General features: G+C 40.1%; 1 protein-coding gene across 1 annotated transcript in view; it reads right to left on the bottom strand.

The window, feature by feature from the left end:
• Positions 1 to 25,434, bottom strand: part of IRAG1 (inositol 1,4,5-triphosphate receptor associated 1) — a 156,019-nt gene that overhangs the window by 34,205 nt on the left and 96,380 nt on the right. Inside the window, 2 exon segments of the mRNA XM_003412003.4 lie at positions 6,200 to 6,230; positions 9,166 to 9,289. Of these exon segments, the coding sequence (XP_003412051.3) occupies positions 6,200 to 6,230; positions 9,166 to 9,289 (155 nt within the window).

The following is a 25,434-nucleotide window of genomic DNA, read 5'->3' as shown; positions in this document are numbered from 1 at the left end:
TTGCTAGGTCCTGATTGGGACTGAAAGACCAAATTAATTTTCCTGAAAAAGAATAAAGGGATGACACTTCGCTTTTCCCTAAGCTTCAAGAAAATAACATCCTGTATTTGGGTTTAGACTAACTCAGTCCAGTGCAGCTGGTTGTATAAGCAGTTTGGATTTATGCTGGGATTTATTTCATGGGGGTTTTGGAGGTTTTGCATGAAAATCTGTATTTAAAGAAACCCCATTTGAGTTTCAAGCTGTGTTGATTTGAAGTAAACTTCAACCAGCATCTAGCCTGAGCATTCCAAGTCCTACATCAATAGCAGCTTTAAGTAGTTGCCAGGAGATTAAATAAGGCCAGGTATTTGGAATAAATATTACAAGCCAAAAATCCAGCCTGTATGAATAAACTTTTAAAAGATAGTATTGACCAGACATGGAATTCCTAGAACAGGAAACTATTGGGGAGAAAAACTTGACAGATGGACTCCACAGAGGAAGTAAGCAATGGCCTTCACTTTTATAGTCTTCACCTGCCCTGCCTGAGTCAAGTGGGAACAGATTTACAACCTGTGGGATGCACCAACTTTGTCTGAGCTTCTGAAGTTCATGTAACATGACCCATGGCAGGCAGACATCTCCAGATACAGAACTGAAGGCAATCAACTGACCCAAAGATGATGGTGACATCATACTGAGAATGACTCCTTATTGAGCATCTATCATATGCCAGCACCGCTATCAGCTCTCTGCACCTTAGTTCATTTAATCCCACAACAACCCTCTGGAATAGTAAGCTGTTTCAGTTATTTAGTGCTACTCTAACAGAAATACCACAAGTGGACGGCTTAGCAAGCAGAAATTTATTTTCTCACAGTTCAGGAGGCTAGAAGTCTGAATTCAGAGCACTCTTTCTAGGAGAAGGCTTTCTTTCTCTATCAGCTCTGAAGGAAGGTCCTTGTCTCTTCTGAGCTTCTGCTCCTGGGCAGTCTTCATGTGGCTTGGCATGTCTCTTCCCCCATCTTTGCTTCTTTTACTTTTTTGTTAAATTTCTTTTATATCTCAAAAGAGATGGAATTAAGACACACCTTACACTAATCCTGTCTCATTAGCATAACAAAGACAACCCATTCCCAGATGGGATTATAAGCACAGGTATAGAGGTCAGCATTTACAACACATAATTTAATCCATAACATTCTACCCTTTGGCCCCCCAAAATTCATGTCCTTGCCACATGCAAAACACATTCACCCCATCACATCATCCCAAAGTCTTGAATCAACTCCAAGTCCAAAATCTCATCTTCTTGAATCACCTAAATCAAATATGGGAGAGACTTTAGGCATATTCCAACCTGGGGCAAAATTCCTCTTCATCTGTGAACCTGTGAAATCTAGAATACAAGTTATTTGTTTCCAAAGTAAAATGGTGGAACAGGCACAAGGTAGACATTTCCATTACAAATGGGAGAAATTGGAGGGAAAGAAGGGATAACAGGCACCAAACCAAACCTATTGTCATTGAGTCGAATTCCAACTCATGGTGACTCTATAGGACAAAGTAGAACAGCCCCATAGGGTTTCCAAGGTTGTAAATCTTTATGGAGGCAGGCTGTAGCATCTTTCTCCCACAGAGTGGCTGGTGGGTTCGAACTGCTGACCTTTCTGTTAGTAGCTGAGTGCTTAATGATTGCGCTGCCCAGGTTCCTCGACAGGCACCAAGCAAGTCCATAACCCAGCAGAACAAATTGCGTTAAACGATCCTCTCTTCTCTGAGACCATCTAGGCAATGGCCTTGCCCTCCAGAATCTGGGTGTTGGCTATGCCCTCTGGATTCTGGGTAGAGGCTCTTTGACCCTGGGCTTCTGCTCCACCTTCTAGGCTCTCTGAGATGGCAACTCTACTCTCTCAGCTTTAGTTGACCCCATTCTCCCAGTCCATCTGAGTGGCGACCCCACCCCCATGGCCTCAGCAGACCCAATTATTCTGCCCCTTGGACGTGGCAGCCACACCACTTCAGCTTTGGGTGGTGGCCCCACTCTCCTGGTACACCTTAATGGAAGCCCCACACTCCGGAACCAAATTGGTGAAGGTCGGACTCTTCGAAACCTAGGAGGCTGTGGCCCCACCCTTTGAGATCAAGGAGACCATGGCCCCACCCTTTGAAATCAAGAGGGCCCAGTTCCTCATGATTCTTCCAATAGTTCTGCTGATATCTGAGCTGCTCCAGGGATGGTCTTTTTCTTGGGAAACAGATGTAGCTCCTTTGGCCTGCTTCCTGCCTGTAGAATTCCAAGAGGCAGACACCATTCTTTCTTTTATTCTTTCTCTGTACCCTCCAGTCTAAGCTGATAGGTTTTCTGCTGTGGTGGTTGGTTAGATCCATTAGTCATAGGCTTAATCTCTTTAACAAAAGATTGTGTAGCCACATCCTTGGTGAACATTCTAGGACATGAGTCCTTAGTTTGTACAACAGAATTTTTCAAGTCTAAGTTCTGTTTTCATTTTGCACAGCTTTTTTTTTTTTTTTTAACTTTTATTGAGCTTCAAGTGAACGTTTACAAATCAAGTCAGTCTGTCACATATCAATCAGTTCATATACATCTTACTCCATACTCCCACTTGCTCTGCCCAATGAGTCAGCCCTTCCAGTCTCTCATTTCGTGACAATTTTGCCAGCTTCCAACTCTCTCTATCCTCCCATCCCCCCTCCAGACAGGAGATGCCAACACAGTCTCAAGTGTCCACCTGATATAATTAGTTCACTCTTCATCAGCATCTCTGTCCTACCCACTGTCCAGTCCCTTTCATGTCTGATGAGTTGTCTTCGGGGATGGTTCCTGTCCTGTGCCAACAGAAGGTTTGGGGACCATGACCGCCAGGATTCCTCTAGTCTCAGTCAGACCATTAAGTATGGTCTTTCTGTGAGAACTTGGGGTCTGCATCCCACTGATCTCCTGCTCCCTCAGGGGTTCTCTATTGTGCTCCCTATCAGGGCAGTCATCGATTGTGGCTGGACACCAACTAGTTCTTCTGGTCTCAGGATGATGTAGGTCTCTGGTTCATGTGGCCCTTTCTGTCTCTTGGGCTCTTAGTTGTCGTGTGACCTTGGTGTTCTTCATTCTCCTTTGCTCCAGGTGGGTTGAGACCAATTGATGCATCTTAGATGGCCGCTTGTTAGCATTTAAGACCCCAGACACCACATTTCAAAGTGGGATGCAGAATGTTTTCATAATAGAATTATTTTGCCAATTGACTTAGAAGTCCCCTTAAACCATGGTTCCCAAACCCCCGCCCTTGCTTCGCTGACCTTTGAAGCATTCATTTTATCCCGGAAACTTCTTTGCTTTTGGTCCAGTCCAATTGAGCTGACCTTCCAGGTATTGAGTGTTGTCCTTCCCTTCACCTAAAGCAGTTCTTATCTACTAATTAATCAGTAAAAAACCCTCTCCCTCCCTCCCCCCTCCCCCCCCATAACCACAAAAGTATGTGTTCTTCTCAGTTTATACTATTTCTCAATATCTTATAATAGTGGACTTATACAATATTTGTCCTTTTGCCTCTGACTGATTTCGCTCAGCATAATGCCTTCCAGGTTCCTCCATGTTATGAAATGTTTCACAGATTCGTCACTGTTCTTTATCGATGCGTAGTATTCCATTGTGTGAATATACCACAATTTATTTCCCCATTCATCTGTTGATGGACACCTTGGTTGCTTCCAGCTTTTTGCTATTGTAAACAGAGCTGCAATAAACATGGGTGTGCATATATCTGTTTGTGTGAAGGCTCTTGTTTCTCTAGGGTATATTCCGAGGAGTGGGATTTCTGGGTTGTATGGTAGCTCTATTTCTAACTGTTTAAGATAACGCCAGATAGATTTCCAAAGTCACAGCTCATTTTTAAGTTCATCTCTTTCCTCCTTCATTTTACTATAAGCAGCAAGGAGAAAACATGTGGCTTCTTCAAGATCTTGCTTAGAAATCTCATCAGCCAGATTTTCAAGTTCACCACTTACAAGTTCTACCTTCCACCAAACATTTGAACATAATTCAGACAAGTTCTTTGCCACTGCATAAAAAGCAGCATCCTTCTTCCATTGTCTAGTCACATATTCATCATTTTCTTTTAAAGCCTCATCGGTAGCATATTTTACACCCACATTTCTAGTAACATTCTATTGCTGGTGCCATATGTATTCACTAAAATGATGATAGTGCTCACCAGAATTGCCTTTGACATCCATAACTCTACCAACATTCTCTTCAAGGCAATCTAGGCTTTTACTGTTAGGCACCTTAAAACTCTTCCAGCCCCTCTACCCATTACCCAATTCCAAAACCACATCCACATTTTAGGTATCTGCTAGAGCACCACCCCACTCCTCATACCGAATTCTTAGTTATCTAGTGCTGCTATAACATAAATACCACAAATAGATGGCTTCAACAAACAGAAATATATTTTCTCACAGTGTAGGAGGCTAGAAGTCTGGATTCAGAGCACCAGCTCTAGGGGAAGGCTTTCCTTCTCTGTCAGCTCTGGAGGAAGATCCTTGTCTCTTCTGAGCTTTTGCTTCCAGGCAATCTTCATGTGGCTTGCCATCTGTTTTATGTCTCAAAAGTGATTGACCTAAGACACACTCTACACTAATCCTGTCTCATTAACATAACAAAGACAACCCATTCCCACAGGCATAAAAATTAGAATTTATAACACATATTTTTTTGGAAGACAACTCAACCCAAAACAGAAGTGTTATATCCCTTTTATAGGAAAAGATACCAAGATCAGAAGGTCATTAACTTGTTCAAGGTGACCCAGTAAGTGAGTAGCAAAGCCAGGATTCAACCTCAGACTGTCAGATTCCAAAATCTGTACTATTCCCTCCACGCTAAGGGCTGTTCGTGCCCGTATACACCTGAGGACAGGATTTGCCATTAAACAAACCGCCCATGCCCCATCTTCACGGATATTGGAGGCAGGGGAGATATGAGCTCATAGGCCAGTGATGCTCTGCTCTGCTCTGCTCTGCTCAGGCCTCAGTCCAGTTAAGTCCATCAATGATGATCAATGCTTAGTTCTCCACACCTGGGTTATCCTTTTTATTTTAATGTGACATAAAAAGTCTTGAATTCACTTGGAAGACTTGGCTCTAAATCTTGGTCTGCTAAGTAAGTAGTGGATCTGGGATCTTGGGTAAGTTACATATTCATTCAGTTTTCTCCTTTGTTGTAATTCCTGTTCTACCTGCTTCTCAGAATTGATGGGAGGATCAGCTGAAAGGATGAGTATAAGAGTGTGTTGTAAAATATAAGTACAATATCTATATATAAGCTTATTTTTACTATCTGTAGTAGATATTTCATATTGGCTGTCCTCTTCTGTTATCCGGTCCATTGGGTCTCAGGAAAGGTATGTTCATTTTCTTGATATCAATGGCAAACCATGCTATGAAAACTAGAAAACCTGCCATCCTCCCAACCTGGAATGAAGAGATTCTGGAATCATCCACATTCTTCCTTCCTCCCTAATATCAACCCTAACATAAATGTCTTGGAAACTAACTAGCACTGGCATCAGCTGTCCTCATCATCTCACCTCTGATGCATTCTCTTTCTCCAACTACCCCATTCACCAGAAAGAACGGCAGATTCCTCTCAGTTCACTCATCACCCCCACTGGGACAGCATCTCTACAGGGACAAGGGAGCCCCAAGAAGAGTAATGGCAGAATCAGAGAAGGCTGGAGAGCTTGCAGCACAGCCTCCTGCCTCAGCTGAACTAGCTTCCTTATGTCCGAAACTCTCAGAAAGCACCTTCTTCCTCTAGGCCAAAGCTTGAAACTTGAAATCTGATCACCTTTTATAATTTTGAAATAAATTTATTTCAATTCCGTAGTTTCCCCACTGACTTTTTGTATGTAAGTCATACTTTTAAAGAACATAAACAATCCTTGAAGGAATGTGGAATTTCCAACTAACTTCTCACCCCTGACCAACTCTGTCAAAATCTTCCATGAACTGCGTTGGGGTTGGGGGCCTTAAAGGTTCAATAGGGCTGGTTATGGACATCCCCATGACCAGCCCCACAGTCACTCATTCCCATTTTTTTGTGTAAAAATGTCAGGGCCAGAGGCTGGAGGAGGGAATGTTTTGAATAAGCCCAGTCAAGCACAGGCACTAAATTTCATAAAGCTCTTGAGTCACTTACCTCAACTTCCTTTTCAGTGAGTGGAGGGGCACTGTGAAAAAGAGAAAACACACAGATGAACTTTATCCAACCTATGAAATAAACCACAAGCTGACTTTGAATGACCAGCAGACCATTTGTATCCAGGAATGGAGTAAGCTGAGTTGCTGAGATGGAAAGTATGCAAAGTACCCTTTGTATGTGCTCTGTAATCTGTGAAATATTCGCCTCGATATTGACTCTTACAAAGGTAATGTGGTGAAAAATATTTGATCCCGAGGTGAGATCTCCAGCAGTGCCACTACTATCTCTGTGACTTTGGACAAGTTATTTCATCTTTCTAAGTTCCAGTCTGCGTATACATAAAATGGGAATAGTAATATCTACCTTGCAGGAATCTTATACGACTTATGTATGTCATGTATGTAAGTATATGTGTATGTGTATGTGTGCGTTTAATTCCCACACTCCGTAGGCACTCCAGAAATGTTAACTAATATTACTACTAACTCAGAATTTTTTTGAAGTCTTAATAAGAAAACGGATGAAATAAGAACTTCATAAACTGTAAGGTACTGTACATATCAGAGTTGGCATCATGATTGTTCTGGGGCTACTTAGGTCTGCAAAGCCGTATCCATTGTCCTTATCTCTCAAGGTTGTGCTGAGGGTGTCTGTGGGCCACATAATGGAAGATAGGAGAGGATGGCCAGAACTGTTCTCAAGACTGAGAAGCCCCTTTGACTGCTGGATTCAGAGGGTGGGCAGGAAAGGCCTAGCTGGTAGAGTGGTGTCACTCTGAGAGGCTCCTCATATGTGTTCCCTTAGAACCAGGCCTTCCCAACAGTAAGCAGTCCTTTCCTGTGCATGCCTACTCTGCTGGCTTCTGCTGCTGTGCTCTTGCTAGTAACTAACCCTGGCCCCTTTCTGAAACCCAGACAATGTAAATAATGCATAGCCCCTTCCTGTGCTGAGGTGAGGAGGGCTGGGAGGTGTCCTATCAACGTCACAAGACTTGGCAACAGAGCCTGCCACCATTGAGACTCTCAGGAAACACAGCTTCCTCCCTCTGACGGGTGCAGAGGGACCCTGAGAGCAGAGGTAGGGGTCAGCCATCTCTGCAAGGGGCTGGTTTTCACCCCTGTGAGAGCCTTCCTGTCAGGATAAGGCAAGAGAACCCCATGACCAGGAAGTCAGCAGAGTACAGAACACGGGATAAACAAGCACAAACATGTGTGATAGCTATAATTCTTGCCACATCTCCACCCATCAGCCCCTTTACTTTGCAGGCTAACATAACCTTAACTGCCATGTAGAACATTCACATACTATCTAAATGGTTTATCAAAATTGGCTGAGTTTGCCTCTGACTCCTGGGTTTGTTCGAATATTATGTGCGCATTTTCCTAAATTATTAACCAAGCTTCTTTTTTCTATTGTCGATGACTCACACTTTGCATTTATGCTACAGAACATACTTTTTTAAAAAAATGTAGAATGCCCTAAGGACTCAGGGAGGTGGGACTTAGGCAAGGAAGCCACGTGATGTGACCAGCTCCCAATGCAAATACCTGTACCTTGAAAACTGGCTTAGATAACTGGGGGGTGGGGGAGAGAAAGGCAGAGCTATGGGCCTCCAGAAGGACCTGAGTTCAACTCCTGACTCTCACTTGTCAGCAAGTTGCTTCACTTCTGTTCCCTCACTGACGACAAAATAGAATACAACAAAGTCTTCCTTTTCTGCCTCACTGGGCTGTCACAAACACCAAAAGACACACAGCATATATGCATGCTCTGTAACTTGCAGCACTTACAAGTGCTTCTCCTTGGGTTTCCTGCCTCTGGACACACCTCTCTACCTTCCCCCAACTGCACCAACCCAGCCCCTGTCCTCTTCCAGCTGTGGTGCTGCCTGCTTATTGTTTGTTTCTAGCACTTTTCCTGATACTCATCTTGTTGCTAGGTCCCTCTGAGTATTGCCCTGGTGATTCTGTTTTAGATGACTGCAGTGAGGAATTTGCACACATCATACTCACTTGGCAAAATATGTTCTCCTTTCATATTTACCCTCAAAAGTTGGAAACTTTGTCATACCTGATTTATCCTACCAATGGTGTTTTCCCACAAACAGTTCAATCTCACAGGAGTTGGACTCAGCTGTAGGCCTCACCTGCAGTTACCCACCTAGTCCCTGTTGCTTAGTAGTCCCCTCTCTTGTCTCCTTTATACCCCAAATGATTCACTTTTCAATGCAGGTATCAAGGGCCTATTAATGCTAACACCGTCTTAAGCCCCTGCTCACATACAGTTCGTTTAACTTGCTCAGGATCCTACCAGTGACTGTGTGATTATTACCCCTATTGTATAGATGAGAATGTGTAGGCTCAAAAACAAGGTTACTTTTTCCTCACGTGTGGAAGAGGCCTGGCAGGGATTCTAAGCAATCCTTCTTCATATGCTCCCAAATGTTCTGCATCTCTATCTATACAGATACCTGACCTAGAATCTCCCAGATACAGGTAAAGGGTACATCTGGGATTGAAATCTCTGTCTCCTGGCCCAAAGCCCACCACCCCCTGCTGCCATGAGCCTCCGGCACCCTCATTGGCTCTGCCCACCTGTGGGCCGTACCTGCTCCTTGAGTTGGAATTATCCCACCTGGCCTTTAATTATTCTTTTTGCTTTGGATGAATTGGAAACCCTGGTGACGTAATGGTTAAGAGCTATGACTGCTAACCCAAAGGTAGGCAGTTTGAATCCACCAGGTGCTCCTTGGAAACCATATGGGGCAGTTCTAATCTGTCCTATAGTGTTGCTGTGAGTCAGGATTGACTTGATGGCAACGGGTTTGGGTTTTGGTTTAGACCAGTGGACACTGGCCTTTCTGGGGTCAGGGACCAAGGGTGATGCTGCTTAGTGTCCCACCTTGAATCTAATACAAGTACCACCCAATACAGGCTCTAATGCAGCCCACACCCTGATTTTACCTTCCAGGGAGAGACTTGTGGACCCTCAGTTTGCGCAGCAGCACGTCAGAAATATTGGGCATGACATCCAAGCCACTCTTTGACTCTTCCTCCTCAATAGCAGGGGAGAGTTCAGAAGGGAGCCCTGAAAAAAGAAAAAGAAGTACTTCCTTATAATATGTCTATTTGTAATCACAGTAGTACTGTGGAAATGAGCTGTAGGGGCAAAGAAGAACTATAACATTTATAAACACCTACTTATATGCCAGGGACTTTATAATTACTACCTTACTTTATTCCCACAATGAGCTAGAATTTAATCATCCCATTTTACAGATGGGTAAACCAAGACTCAGTAAGGTCCATTAACTTGTGCAAAGTCTCAGAACTAGTAAATGATACAGCCAGACTTCAAACCAAGGTCTTTCTGACTCCAAAGTCTGTGTGTTTTCCATTGCTCCCCACAGTATCAAACAGGCTGTTGTGCCTGGGATCACATGGTGGTTTCTGACAGCTGGAAGTTAGCTGGCTGTCCGCTTGCCTATAATGGTTGGGAAAGTCCCCACTCTTTGGCAGGCTTCTCAGGGGACCTGTTTTCCAACTATTTTTCCTCAAGTGAATTAAAAAGTTTCACCTTCTGTGTACTACCTAGAAATCAGCATCTGATTCCATACCCCCATGGATAAGAATACAAACAGGTATTTTCCAGGCTAAAGCTAAGGTCATGAGATCTTTTACAGATCTCAGAAATATAGATGCCACCTAGTCAACAGACCCAACGAACATCCTTTTGCTGCCTTCTAAAACTATTCAGGTCTGCTTTGAAGGCAGAAAGAACAAACCAAGTATTTATTTTCCATTAATTTTTCTCTTGTTTGAAGATAGTTCTTGTGCCTCTCAAAAGCTTCCTGCTCAGGCTCTAGCCCAATTTTTCCAGCTGCTCATTGTTGTCCATTATGGGCCATGGCCTCCAGACATTACCACCTGCCTGTATACATTCTTGTTCATTGCTGTCTGGATGTGCTTTAACAAGCTTTTAGCACAGGAGGATGCTGGCAAATGTCCATGGCATTGGTGTTTGTTATTCATGTAGCATATACTTCCTATGCCTTATTATCAGCTCACAGTAAATTTAGGGTTAAGTAAAACCTTCAAATCTTTTACATGAGCCTCATCCTGTACAATGGATACTCGCCATTTGCATGCAGGACTTTATATTTATCCGTGTTTTACTGTCTCTTGTGGGTTTTGGCCCAGCAGCTTTCCAATCTGCACAATCATTTTCCAGGATTATAGGTCAGACTAGAGATCATGGCTATAGGCATAGCTGTGGTAATCATCTAAAGGGAGTCAAGATTGGGAGCCATGTGAATGTAAGCCTCAAAGGGAGACCATGCAGAGAGAAAAGGACGTATAGTTTGACTTAAGGTAAAGAATGCTTAAATACTTTGAACTTTCCAATAGCAGAGTGGTGTTCCTGAGTTTCCTGTTACTCAAGGTATCCAAGCAAAGGCTGGAGGGCCCACCTGTTAGATATAGGGCAGTCAGGGATGCTTCTTTGGATATAAGATTGCACTAGGTAGTCTCTTAGTTACTGTCAGCCTTTGGGCTCTGTCTCCAGGATCTGATGTTTCTATATGACAGGTGATAAACCTTGTGGCAACTCTGGCCTCATTTTTCATCATGTATCCTCACTTTACCCAGCAGAAAGCCAATTAAGCAGTAGGCTCCGAAGAAAGCTATATGATTGATTGAAGCACACAAGGTCTAGTAATCACATGAAAGCCATCCAGGGACTTTTGGCTAGAAAAGTCCCTTTGGTTGAACAGCAACAACAAGAAGTAAATATGGCATTTAGCTCTGTTAAACACCATAGTAACACCAAAGTAACACAATAACAACAATAAAACATTTTAAGCCAGAGGTGGTGCCAACATGACGCTATAGACAGAAGCACCATGCCATCCCTTCACAGCAAAGACCCCAAAAACTAAGTAAAACAGAGACAAACATCAGTTCTGGAACCCTAAATTTCAAACAAAGAGATAAAGAATTAACCAAGTACACAATGGAATAAGAAACTGACAGAGAACAGAGAGTGAGGAGAGATACGGAGTGGTGGTTCCCTATCAGCTAATGCAGTACAGATTTGCCATCCTGGACTCCTGTCAGAAATCAGTGGACAAGGAGTACAGGAAAGTAGCTTCCATCAGGAGATAGAGCACCTGGTAACCAGCGATACATGTTTTCCCACCCCCTACCCTTCCTTCTGCTCAGCCTCCACCACTTCCCATCGGGCCGAGGTCACTTGGCTGGGGAGGTGCTGGCTCTGTGCCACTAGGATTCACCACACCCACACCAGCTGGCTCCTTCAGTGTCATTTCTTTGTTGCTGGTGTTGCTTTTTTTTGGCTTCTTTTGGTTTCTTCCCTCTCTCTCACCTCCTCCTCTTCCTTTCTTTTGAACACCTGGCTCCGTGTGCCATCTCTGCTTCTTCCTGACAGGTTGTGAAATGCTGCTCAGTTGGTGAATTGCTTCCCTTGTCCACACCACCATGCTAATGGGATCCCGGGGGGGCCACTTTTTTTTTTGTTTGCTTTCTAATCCCTAGGGGCATTTCCTTTTTTTTTTAATTTTTATTTATTTATTCTCTCTCTTTTTTTTTTTCTTTCATTTCTGGGTTTCTCATCTCTCTCTACTTTCCTTCTTATCCTGTTTCCTGAATACCTGGTGCTGTGTGCCATCTCTGCCACTTCTGGACAGGCTGTGCCCCGAGGCCTGGGAGCCACTTCTCTAGTTGCCAGTGGGATCCCTGGGGGCATTCCTCTTTTTTTTTTTTTTTCCTCCTTTTCTTTTTTTTTTCATTTCTTGGTTTCTTGGCTCTCCACTCCAATGGCAGGCTCCCTCAGTACTTTTATTTTTTGGCTCCTGTTTCTCTTTCCTCTTTCTCTTCTTTCCCATACCCACTTAGCTCCACACATCACAACCTCTCCCCTCCCTCCTGCCTATCTTAACTGTGCACTGAACATAGCACCCCCAGGCAGCACTGGCACAGACTACCAGAACCTGCTCTGCACTTACCCCTGGCCCCACTCTGTCAGCCCCAGTATATGCCACAAACAACCCATCCCAGCCCCTCCCCTTCAGCTGGACCTGTCTTGCTGCACCACAGCTGAGCAACTGGCCCTGCCCATTGGACAAGGTGGGGAGAAGAATCATGTCCACAGATGAGCAAACAACAAAGAAAGCACAGCCCATCTGCTCAGACATAACCAAATAAAAAAATCAGGATGAAACAAACAAGCCCAAAATCAATAAATGAAGAAAATAACTACTGAATGTCCTGAAGACAGCAGACAATATCAAAACATATTAGAAAAACAGGACAGGATGGTTCTAGTAGACATCTAAAATAAAACACAAGATGACTTTCCAGCAGAAGAAAAGGCACTGGAAATACCTGACAGGGAATTCAAATCTCTAATATTCAGAGCTATCCAAGAGCTGAAGTAAAAAGCAGACAAAAATGAGGAAAAAATAGACAAAATCATGGAAAAGGCAGACAAAACTATGGAAGAATTCAGGAAAATAATACATGAACAAAATGTCAAAATAAATTCACAACTAGAAACCACACAAACATCAATTAGAAATCCAAAATATAAACAAAGATTTCAGAAATGGACCATGTCACAGAAGGTCTAAGGAGCAGGTTTGAAACAATGGAAGACAGGATCAGTAAAATTGAAGACAAATACTTGGCTACCACTTTGAGGAAAAATCAGAAAGAAGGAAAATGAAGAAACACTGGGAATCATGTGGGATATCATCAAAAGCAAACATTTGTGAGTAGATTGGAGTTCCAGAACAGGCGGAGAAAATGAAAAACACAGAGAGGATCATTGAAGAATCGCTGACAGAAAACTCCCCTAATATCATGAAAGATGAAAAGCTGACCATCCAAGAAGCTCAACGAACCCCACATAGGAGAGACCCCAAAAGAAAATCACCAAGGCATAACATAATCACACTCGCTAAAACCAAAGATGAAGAAAGAATCCTGAGAGCAGCATGAGAAAAACAAAAAGTCACATACAGAGGGGAAACAATAAGACTAAACTCCGATTACTCAGCAGAAACCATGCAGGCAAGAAGGCAATGGGATGACATATACAAAATTGAAAAAAAAATTGTCAGCCAAGAATAATGTATTCTGCAAAACTCCTGTTCAAATATGATGGTGAAATTAGGACATTTCCAGATAAACAGAAATTAAAGGAATATGTAAAAACCAAACCAGACTTACAAGAATTATTAAAGTGAGTCCTTCAGTTTGAGAACAAACAACATCAGACCACAGACTAAATCTAGGACACAAGATTGCACCAGCCAGATATCAACCTAGGAAAAGAACTTTCAAGGATTATTCAGAACTAAAAGATTTACAACAGAGAACCAGAGAGGCTAATCTGTAAATGACAACGACATCAGAATAATAAGAGAGGGAGTAAACGGTTTAGGCATAGAATTTTCTATTGGAGAGGAAGGCGAGGTGAAACTAATAAAAGACTGGTTCAAACCTAGGAAGACAAGGGTAAATTTCAAGGTAAGCACAAAGAAAGTTAACCAATTTACTCATCAAAATAAACAAGAAAAACATAAAGTCTCAGTAAATATAAAATCTACAGAAACAAAATAAATGAAAAAAAACTACAGAAAAAGGAATTCAGTGCAGGAGAGTAAGAGGAACAAAGCAAACATCAGCACCACACACACACACAAAAAGCACTACAAAATGACAGCAATAAACTTTCACCTATCAATAATTAAACTCACACCTATCAATAATTACACTGAACATAAATGACCTAAATGCACCCATAAAGACACAGTGACAGAGTGGATAAAAAACCAGGATCCATCAATATACTTGTGTATAAGAGACATGCCTTAGAAACAGATGTAAATTTATTTAAAAAGAAAGGATGGAAAAAAAATATTAAAGAGCTACCAAAACAGAGCAGAAGTGACAACACTAATCCCATAGAAAACACACTTTAAAACAAGATTCACTGTAAAAGTTGAAGAAGGACATTACATAACCATTAAAGGGATGATCCATCATGAAGACATAACCATAATAAATACCTATGCACCCAATAACAGGGCTCCAAAATACATAAAACAAACTCTAACAGCACTGAAAAGGGAATTTGACAACTCCACAATAATAGTAGGGGACTTCAACACACCACTTTGGGTAAAGGACAGAACATCGAGAAAGAAACTCAACAAAGATACAGAAGATCTAAAGGCCACAATCAGCCAACGTGAACTCGTAGATGTATACAGAACTCTCCACTCAACGGCTGCAAAGCACACATTCTTTTCCAATGCACATGGAACATTCTACAGAATAGACCACATCTTAGGCTACAAAGCAACCCTCAACCAAATCCAAAACATTGAGATAATACAAAATATCTTTTCTGATCACAATGCCATCAAAGTAGAAATTAACAATGGGAAGAGTAAGGAAAAAAAATCAATTACATGGAAGCTCAATAACACCCTGCTTAAAAACCACTGGTAATAGAAGAAATCAAAGATGGAATAAAAAAATTCTTAGAATCAAATGAGAATGAAAACACATCATACTAAAACCTTTGGGACACAGCAAAGGCAGTGCTCAGAGTAAATTTATAGGAATAGATTCACACATCAAAAATGGAAGGGAAAAAAATCAAAACATTAGCTACCCAACTCCAACAAATAGAGAACAGCAAAAGAAGCCCACAGCTGCCAGAAGAAAGAAAATAAAAAAGACCAGAGCAGGAATAAATGAAAAAGAGAATAGAAAAACAATAGAAAGAATCAACAAAACCAAAAGTTGGTTCTTTGAAAGTATTGACAAAATACTGGGCAAACTGATAAAAACAGTTGGGGATGCAAATAACCCAAATAAGAAATGAAATGGGGGACATTACAACAGACCCAACTGAAATAAAAATGACCATAATGGAGTACTATGGAAAGCTATACTCCAACAAATTTGAAAACCTAGAGGAAATGGACAAATTTCTAGAAACACACTACCTACCAAGGCTAACACAAAATGATGTTGAAAATCTCAACAGATTCATAACAAGAGATTGAAAAGTTTAAAAAAAAAAAAAAAAACTCCCAATGAGAAAGTCCTGGCCCAGACAGCTTCACTGGAGAATTCTACCAAATACTCAGAGAAGAGCTTATACCAGTAGCACTCAAACTATTTCAGAACATAGAAAAGGAAGGGATACTTCCAAATTCATTCCATGAAGCCAGCATAACCTTGATACCAAAACCAGGCAAAGACACCACAAAAAAAGAAAATTACAGACCAATATCTCTCATAAATATACATGCAAAAATTCTCAACAAAATTCTAGCCAACAGAATTCAGCATCATATCAAAAAAATACACCATGACCAAGTGGGATTCATACCAGGTATGCAAGGATGGTTCAACGTTAGGAACTTAACGTAATCCACCACATAAATAAAATAATCATATGATCATCTCAATCAATGCAGAAAAGGCATTCAACAAAGTCCAACACCCATTCCTGGTAAAAATTCTCAATAAAACAGGTATAGAAGGTAAATTCCTCAATATAATAAAGGGCATCTACACAAAATCAGTGTTATACAAAATCAACAGCTGATATCATTCTTAATGGAGAGAGGCTGAAAACACTCCTCTTGAGAACAGGAACAAGAGAAGGATGCCCTTTATCACTACACCTGTTGAACATTGTGCTAGAAGTCCTAGCTAGAGCAATAAGTCAAGAAAAAGAAATAAAGGGCATCTTTTAAATTGATAGGGAAGAAGTAAAACTGTTCCTATTTGAGGACGATATGATACTATACATAGAAAACCTAAAGACTCCACAAGAAAACTACTGGCATTAATAGAAAGATTCAGCAGAGTAGCAGAATACAAGACAAGCATACAAAAATCAGTTGGATTCCTATATGGCAATAAAGAAATGACAAAAAGGAAATCATGAAAACGATACCATTTATAATAGCCCCCCCCCCCAATAAAATACTTAGGAATAAATCTAACCAGGGATGTAAAAGACTGATACAAAGAAAACTACAAAACATTACCGCAAGAAACCAAAAGAGATCTACAGTATCGGAAAAACATACCCTGTTCATGGATAGATAGACTCAATACTGTGAAAATAACAATTCTACCCAAAGCAATGTACAAATACAATGCAACCCCGATCCAACTACCAACAACATTCTTTAAAGAGATGGAAAAACTAATCATCAACTTTGTATGCAAAGGGAAGAAACCCCAGATAAGAAAAGCATTATTGAAGAAGAATAAAGTAGGAGGATTGGTACTACCTGACCTCAGAACCTACTATACAGCTGTGATAGGCAAAACAGCCTGATACTGGTACATTGACCAATGGAACAGAATTAGAACTCAGATGTAAATCCATCCACCTACGGTCACCTGATCTTCAACAAAGGCCCAAAGTCCATCAAATGGGAAAAAGACAGTCTTTTTAACAAATGGTGCTAGCAAAACTGGACATCCATCTGCAAAAAAATGAAATAGGATTCAATACTTCACACCATACACAAAAATTAATTCAAAATGGATCAAAGACCTAAATATAAAGCCAATAACTATAAAGATTATAGAAGAAAAAACAGGATCAATGCTAGAGGCCCTAATATACAGCATTAACAGGATAGAAACCATAACTAACAACACACAAACTCCAGAAGACAAGCTAGATAATTGAGATCTTCTAAAAATTAACCACTTATGCCCATCAAAAGACTTCACCAAAAGAGTAAAAAGAGAACCTACAGAATGGGGAAAAAATTTTGGCTATGACAAATCAGACAAAGGTCTAATTTCTAAAATCTACAGGAAAATTGAACACCTCTACAATAAAAAGACCACCCAATTAAAAAACAGGCAAAGGAAATGAAGAGACACTTCACCAAAGAAGACATTCAAGTGGCTAAAAGACACATGATGAAATGCTCGAGATCACCAGCCATTAAAAAAAAAAACTTTTTTTTTTTTTTTTAGCCATTAGAGAAATGTAAATCAAAACCACAATGAGATACCAGCTTACCCTGGCATAACTGGCACAAATTAAAAAAAAAACAAAACAGAAAATAACAAATGTTGGAGAGGACGTGGGGAGATTGGAACTGTTATGCACTGCTGGGGGAATGCAAAATGGTACAACCATTTTGGAAAATGAAATGGCGGTTCCTTAGAAAGTTAGAAATAGAAAAACCATATGATCCAGCAATCCCACTTCTAGGAATATAGCCTAGAGAAATAAGAGCCATCACATAAATAGACATATGCACATCCATGTTCATTGTAGTGTTGTACAGCTGCCCATCAACAGATGAATGGATAAACAAACTATGGTACTTATACACAATGGAGTACTAGGTAACAATAAAGAACAATGATAAATTCGCAAGGATCTCACAATATAGATGAATCTGGAGGGCATTATGCTGAGTGAAATAAGTCAATGACAAAAGGACAAATATTGTATGAGACCACTACTATAAAAATTCATGAAAAGATTTACATAAAGAAACAATCTTTGATGGTTATGGGGTGGGATGGGGATGGAGAAACACTAAATGGACAATAGATAAATGGTAACTTTGGGGAAGGGTAAGACAGTACACATTCTGCCTTGTACACAACTTGTCCAAGGCAAGGTCATGTAAGCTCCATAGACACATCCAAACTCCCTGCGGGACCAAATTACTAGACTGAGGGCTGTAGGGATCATGGTCTGGGGGAACATCTAGCTCAATTGGCATAAGATAGTTTATAAAGAAAATGTTCTACATTCTGCTTTGGTGAGTAGCATCTGGGGTCTTGAAAGCTTCTACCAGGCTGAATCCAGTACTACTAGATGGTATCCCAGCTACCACCACTGGCTGTTCTGACAGGGATCACAATAGAGGGTCCCAGACAGAGCCAGAGAAAAACATAAAACAAAATTCTTTTATTATTATTATTATTTTATTGTACTTTAGATTAAGGTTTACAGAACTAGTTTCTCATCAAACAGTTAGTACACATATTGTTTTATGATATTGATTAACAACCCCACGACACATCAACACTCTCCCTTCTCAACCTTGAGTTCCCTGTTACCAGCTTTCCTGTCCCCACCTGCCTTCCAGTCCTTGCCCCAGGGCTGGTGTGCCCCTTTACACTCATTTTGTTTTACGGGCCTGTCCAATCTTTGGCTGATGCCTGTCAGTGCGGTCTGTGGTGGTAGCCAGGCACCATCTAGTTGTACTGGACTCAGCCTGGTGGAGGCTGTGATAGATGTGGTCCATTAGTCCTTTGGATTAATCTTTCCCTTGAATCTTTAGTTTTCTTCATTCTCCCTTGCTCCCGAAGGGGTGAGACCAGTGGAGTATCCTAGATGGCAGCTCAGAGGCTTTTAAGACCCCAGATGCTATTCACCAAAGTAGAATGTAGAACATTTTCTTTATAAACTATAGAACAAAATTCTAACTCTCAAAAATAGACCAGACTTACTGGCCTGGCAGGGGCTGGAGAAACCCCAAGAGTATGTTCCCCAGTCAACCTTTTAGCTCAGTAACGAAGTCACTTCTGAGGTTCACCCTTTAGCCAAAGATTAGACAGGCCCATACAACAAAACAAGACAAAAAAGGCACACCAGCCCAGGGGCAAGGACTAGAAGGGAGGAGGTGACAAGAAAGCTGGTAATAGGGAACCCCACATCGAGAAGCGAGAGTGTTGACATATCGTAGGATTGTTAATGAATGTCATAAAACGATATATGTACTGTTTAAGGAGAAGCTAGTTTGTTCTGTAAAACTTCATCTAAAGTACAATAAAAAAAAATTTTTTTTAAAAGCAACCAAAACAATACCAAAACCAAACTACTCGATTCCAATTCATAGTGACCCTATAAGAGTAAAAAAAAAAAAGACTAGAACTCTCAAATACAGGAGAGGGCAATAATCTTTAAAAATGATGACTAGAGAAGACAGAAATAGAGCTCCCACCCTTGATAACCTTTTTTTCCTCCTCTGAAGAATCAGGCTCTCTAGAAGGCTCTCCATTCCACCATAACAACACTTCAAAGAGCAAAAAAAAAAAAAAAAGAGGAACAAAAACAAAAGCAGCCTGTGCTGCCATTTCGCTTTCCTTAATAAGAAGGAAAAGGAAAAGCAGAATGATTGCAGTGTTCTCTCGGAGTTAATTGTCTTGAACAATATGGAGAGATTTACCAGAAAGTAAGACTAAAGAGAAGGAGCCTTGGTGCAGTGGTTAAAGTACTCAGCCGCCAACCAAAAGGTCCGCTGTTCAAACCCACTAGCCACTCCACAGGAGAAAGATGTGCAAGTCTGCTTCTGTAAAGATTTACAGCCTTGGAAATGCTATGGGGCAGTTCTACTCTGTCCTATGGGGTCACTGTGAGTCAGAATCAACTCGATGGCAGTGAGTTTGTTTTTTTCTGTTGTTGTTAAGACTAGAGAGAAATAAAGCAAGCCCCTTTGATGGAGTGAGTGGCAGGAGATACATGGAAAGCCCCAAATCAAGCTTTTACTTCTGAAAAATATCACAGGGCCAAACTCCTTGGATTTTTCTATCTTTTCCTTCCCTTACCAGGCAGGGGAGTAGTAGTAGCTGCTGGGAAGAATTGGGTCAAGTTGAGAAAATAACATCTGGGGCAGGTTGTCTCTACAATTCTCCCCTGAATTGGTGAAACAATCCAAAACCTACTACTACCTACCCAAGAAAATAAGATATGTCCCCAATTTGGTATAATAAACCCGAGTTTTAAATTGTGAATGACTTACAGAAATAGAGCAGAAACCAGTCCCACAAATACTACTGCCCACAGCTCCATCACAACTTCCCCTTTCCCCGTACTACCCTGTTGTAACCTTTGGAACAAAGCAGACAAACATGAAATACCCAACCCTGAACTCAAGCTCTGAAGGCAAGAGAAAGATCTCAGATAGGGGTAGGAAGGAGTCAATGAAAATTTACCTACACAATATATCTGCGTAAAGAGAAGATCCAGGTGAAAATGTCCAGATCAAAAAGAAATAAAATGAGAACAATGGCATGCCAACTATGCACAAATGCTATAGCCAAAAGGGGAAGGAAAGAAGGCGGGAAGGTATAAGGGAAAGAAGGAAGGAAACATGCAGAAGGCAGATGTCAGGATGGAAACATAGCTGCAAGAAACATAAAAAATGTATGCCACAAATGTTTTGACTCTAGGAGAAATTAGAACCTGAAAAAAAAAAAATGAAAATAAGTCAATGGTGAGGTGAGATGATCACACAAAGATGGAAGAGGATTACAATTTAAGAAAACAAATTGAAGACCAAAAATAACAGAACTAACCAAAAAATTAGAAAATATGGAACTAACCGATATATTGTAAATATGAAGAAATAAAACAGATACAGTCTCAAACTGAATTAGTAAGGTGGAGGGGGGCAGATTGAAATGAGCACAGGGAATGCAAAGAAGGAAAGAAAGATTAAAGTATTCAGAGATGGAATAACGGATCTGGAGTTGAGATACTGATGAGCAATCTATGAATTATGTTGTCTCTGAAGTAGAGAATCAAACAAATGGAACAAAGATATAAGAAAAAAATTTTCCTCAATTGAGGGAAAAACTGAGCCTGCAGACTGAAAGAACATACCATGCTAAAAAAAAAAAAGGTAAGGAAATGATTCCTCAACTATCCTCACAGAAAAATAAGCCACTTACAGGGGAAGTAGAGATCAAGGGGTACCGGAAATCAGCAGGTCTCAGACTTAGGTATAACATGAGTACAGTGGAGCAACATCTACAAAAGTTTGAGGCAAAGAGTGATCCAAGAATTTTATAACCATTCAAGCTGTCCTTAAAGAATAAAGACAATATTTTCAAACATGTTAAAACTCAGGGAACATAGCACCTCTGATCCGATTTAGGAAAACTACTGTAGGAAGTCCAGCTAAACAAGACAAATCAAAATAATAAACTCGGGAGTGGTGTTCAACGGTAAAGGGACTGGTGGGGAGCATGAAATCCTTTTCACATGCAAGTGTAAGGCTAAACAACTGTGGAAGTTATTGTTATAGAATAGAATGTAAATGCTATCACCTTGAAAATAGAAAAAGAATAACATTTGTATAGGTAGAAATGGAAAGGTAGGAAGAAATATGAAAATGCTTAGAAATAATGACATTCTCATCTTTTCCTGCAGGAAGTCAATAGGTACTACAACATTTGAAACAGGTAATGGAAATACCTCAATGACTCCAAACCATCAATATATTTCATAATATATATATTTTTTAACTTTTGGAAACTAATACATCTTTTGGGGAGGAAACAATTACCAAAATTCAGCAATCCCTACAGTTTCGCTTCACTTTAATTGAAGTTCAATTAAAGTTTAACACTTTTTACTTCAAAAAAGTACAGATAGCTTAAACTCCCTCCTTCCTGTATTTGTGGGGAAGGGGATATTTGGTGTAAGTATTTTTTTTACTATCTTCTTTGTATTTTTCACTCTTGGTTGAATGTTTTGATAATGGACACCATCAGCCATTTTTAACAAGAAAAATACAACTATTTTCTAAATACCTGCCTGTACTAGCTCATTCCAATTAAAAACATTTGTTTCTGGATATCTTAGGGATTTGGAAAAGTAATTTTTGGGGTTCTAGTTAAAGATGCTTTAAGCCCCAACATTGCCCCAATAGGCCAAAACTACTAGTTGGGGAATAACTTTCTTCAGATCTGTCTTCTCAGGAAGGCCTTCCCTGCCTGAGACTTAAGGGCTTCGAGCCCCGTATCGGGGGTGCCTAGAAGGACTGGCCCATTCAATGCACTGTTCTGCCCACACCTCTCTAAAAATCCAGGTTCAGCTATCTACCTACCTCCTAGACATTGCCACCTGGATAAGGATCATAAAAATCATTTCAGTGGTCCCCATTCATTGAACATCAACCATGCATTATGCCCACTTTCTTATCTATTCCTTATAATAGCTCTGCAAATTAAGTATTGCTAAGAACGTTTTCTGGAGAAACAGAAAACTAGGAAACCAAGTCTCAGCAATTAGATTCCCCAAGGTCCCAGTTACTAGTAGAGCCAGGATGCAAAGCCAGGACTGTCAGACTCTTGCTCAACGATATTTGACATGGCCAAACCAAACTCATCGTCTTCCTTCTTGAGGAAGGAGTTCCTCACAAGTGAGCAACTCCTCCTCCTGTGCTTTGAATCCTGATTAACAGCGCCATCACCCACATGGCCATGCAGACAGGTACCTGGCTCCCCTCTTGACCCTATTCCTTCACGAAGTCCTGCCAAGCTGACCTCCAGAGAGGTCTTAAACCTTTCCTCCTCACATCCCCACCTGCTTATCTTGGTCTACAGTCTCATCACTCTCACCAGGCTACTTCCAAATCCTCTTAACCTGGTTTACCTGCCTCTAATCTCTCCCATTTCAGGCCAGCTTTCACAATCTGTTCAGAATTCTTCTAAAACACAGGGGTTTCTCTTGCTGCTAGGTATGGCCACACGACCACGTCATCACCAATGCAATGGGAGCTGAAGAAATGTGTGCAACTGCTGCCCTATATTTTTTTTTTTTAAACTTGCTTTCTCTGTACTTCTACCCTTTTTCCTCCCCACAAGCTGGAACACAGATTTGCCCACAATTCAGCTTTGACCATCTAGACAGGTATAACACTTCTGGGAATGGCAAAATGACAATGGAGAAGAAACTAGATTCCCCAAATTATCATGTGGAGTAGAGCCACCTGCTGAACTGAACAGCTCATCTCGAAATTGTTACTCAAGAGTGAAACATGCTTCTCTCTCCCATGTGTTATTAGATCTTTGGGGGCTTCTATGTCACACCAATTTATCTTAAAGTTAACCAAAAAAAAAAAAAAAAGTTAACCAGTAAAGAAAAATTGCAGAATACTTTAAAAGAGATACTGATACACAGAATTTAGTAGAGTATATAAATTTTTTTATATATATAAAAGTAATGCATCATGATCAATAAGTTTTATTCCAGGAACGCAAGGTTTATTTCTACATATGGAAAATTACTAATTAATATGTTAAATGATACATTGTTGTTGTTAGGTGCCATTGAGTTAGTTCCAACTCATAGAGACCCTGTAGGACAGAGTAGAACTGCCCCATAGGGTTTCCAAGGAGCAGCTGGTGGATTTGAATTGCCAACCTTTTAGTTAGCAGCTGAGCTCTTAACCACTATGCCACCAGAGCTCCTTAAATGATATAGTACATATGATTCTTTCAACAGATATCCGAAACATAATTGATAAAATTCAATATAAATCTTTAAACTTGGAAGAATGAATATTTCCTGTAAATAAAAGTACAGCTATTGAGTAAAAAGATACAATGTGGTCCTTGAAGAAAAACATTAAAAAAAAAAGTAATTAAAAACAGAAAAAAAGGCATGTGTTCTCCTTATCACTGTTATTGCATTAGAGTATCTTGCCAAAGTAATAAAACAGGTAGAGATACACACAGGTGCTCACATTCACACAAAGAAGACAAAAGGTGAATTGGATAAAATAAAAATAACATGGTTTGACTGTGAATTTGAAAAAGAGAAGTGTTTTATACAGTGGTCAAGAGCCTTTGGAGTTAGATACATCCGGATTCCACTCCTGGCTGTGGCAATTAATAACCATGTGACCTTTACCACCCTGAGCCTTAATTTCCTCGTTTGTAAAATCAGGATAATACGGCCTATATTCCAGGGTTGTTGTAAGCATTAAGTGAAACATTGTCAAATGCTTAGCATAGTACCTGGCACATAGTGATCCCTCTAGATATAGAAATCATGCTAGTTAATTGCTGTAGTAATCACGCTACCATTTGTAAATAGTAGTCATATTATACAATATGTTTAACAACCAAGCAGTATTCATCTATGCTACTAATTATCAACTAGAAAATCTAATGAAAAAGAACCTTCTTCATAAATGAACAAGCAAAAATGTTAATCATATAGAACGTGGCAGAACAAGAGATATGGAAGACCTATACAAATAATCTCAAATCTTTTAGAGGAAAAACTATATTAATAGAGGGACAAATAATGTGCCTGCATGAGAACTAAATGTTTACAAATTAAATAATTCAAAAGTCTATAAACTGTGAAAACAAACAAGAGCAGTTCTTCTGAATCTAATTTGTAGCTGGCTTTAGAGCAATCACAATTAAAATATAGTACAAAGTGGTATAAATTTCATTTAGAGAAATAGGCAGAAAAGAGGCAGACTGGAAGAATCTGGAATCCTTGAATCTTAGAAGGTTAGAGTTAAATGAGACTTATAAAATCATCTAGTCCAAGAGGAAACAGAGGCCCAGAGAGGTTGAGGAACATATTTAAAGACTCCATTAATTGGTATCTGGACTGGGACATGAAATCAAATTTCCTGACTTCTTGTCCAATTGCTCTTTCCATTATTTTGCACTAAATCTCTGTATCTAGAATGTCAACAAATACTCTAAAAAAGAAGAGCAATGAGGGAAAACTAGTCCCATTGCATACTAGAACATATGATAAAGCAGCAACAATTGAAATGGTATATAGTATGGATCAAAATAAAACAGAATCAAGAGTCCAAAACCAGTCTTTGGTATATATACAGAAGTATGTAACATATGATTGTATAAACCATAAAATAACACAAATGTAAAAACTGTTAAAATATTATTGAGATTACAGGAAGTGGGGGTCTGGTGGTACAGTGGTTAAGAGCTCAGGCTGCTAATCAAAAGGGTCAGCAATTCGAATCCACCAGCCACTCCTTGGAAATCCTATGGGGCAGTTCTACTCTGTTCTATTGGGGCACTATGAGTCAGAACCAACTCGACAGCAATGGGTTTGGTTTTTGATTTTTTTGGAAATAAATCTTAAAATACCTATACCTTAAAATAAATTTCAAAGGTATTAGCAAAATAAATATGAATAAATCAAACTAGAGACAAACTAGTAGAAAATATATTTGTAAACCTAATTAAGGAGAAGTAATATTTTTATAATAATTGAAATAATAAAAGATATTTCAAAGGAAAAGATAGGCAAGAAAGTATCATATACATACTTTACAACTTCTCTGAAATAACACAAAACTTGTTAAAAAGCAACAACAACAAAAAGAATAAGCACTGAGAAAAATATAGCAGATGAAA

Source organism: Loxodonta africana, chromosome 7, assembly GCF_030014295.1.
Source record: "Loxodonta africana isolate mLoxAfr1 chromosome 7, mLoxAfr1.hap2, whole genome shotgun sequence".
NCBI classification, from domain to species: Eukaryota; Metazoa; Chordata; class Mammalia; order Proboscidea; family Elephantidae; genus Loxodonta; species Loxodonta africana.
This window is presented reverse-complemented; position numbering and strand designations above follow the sequence as displayed.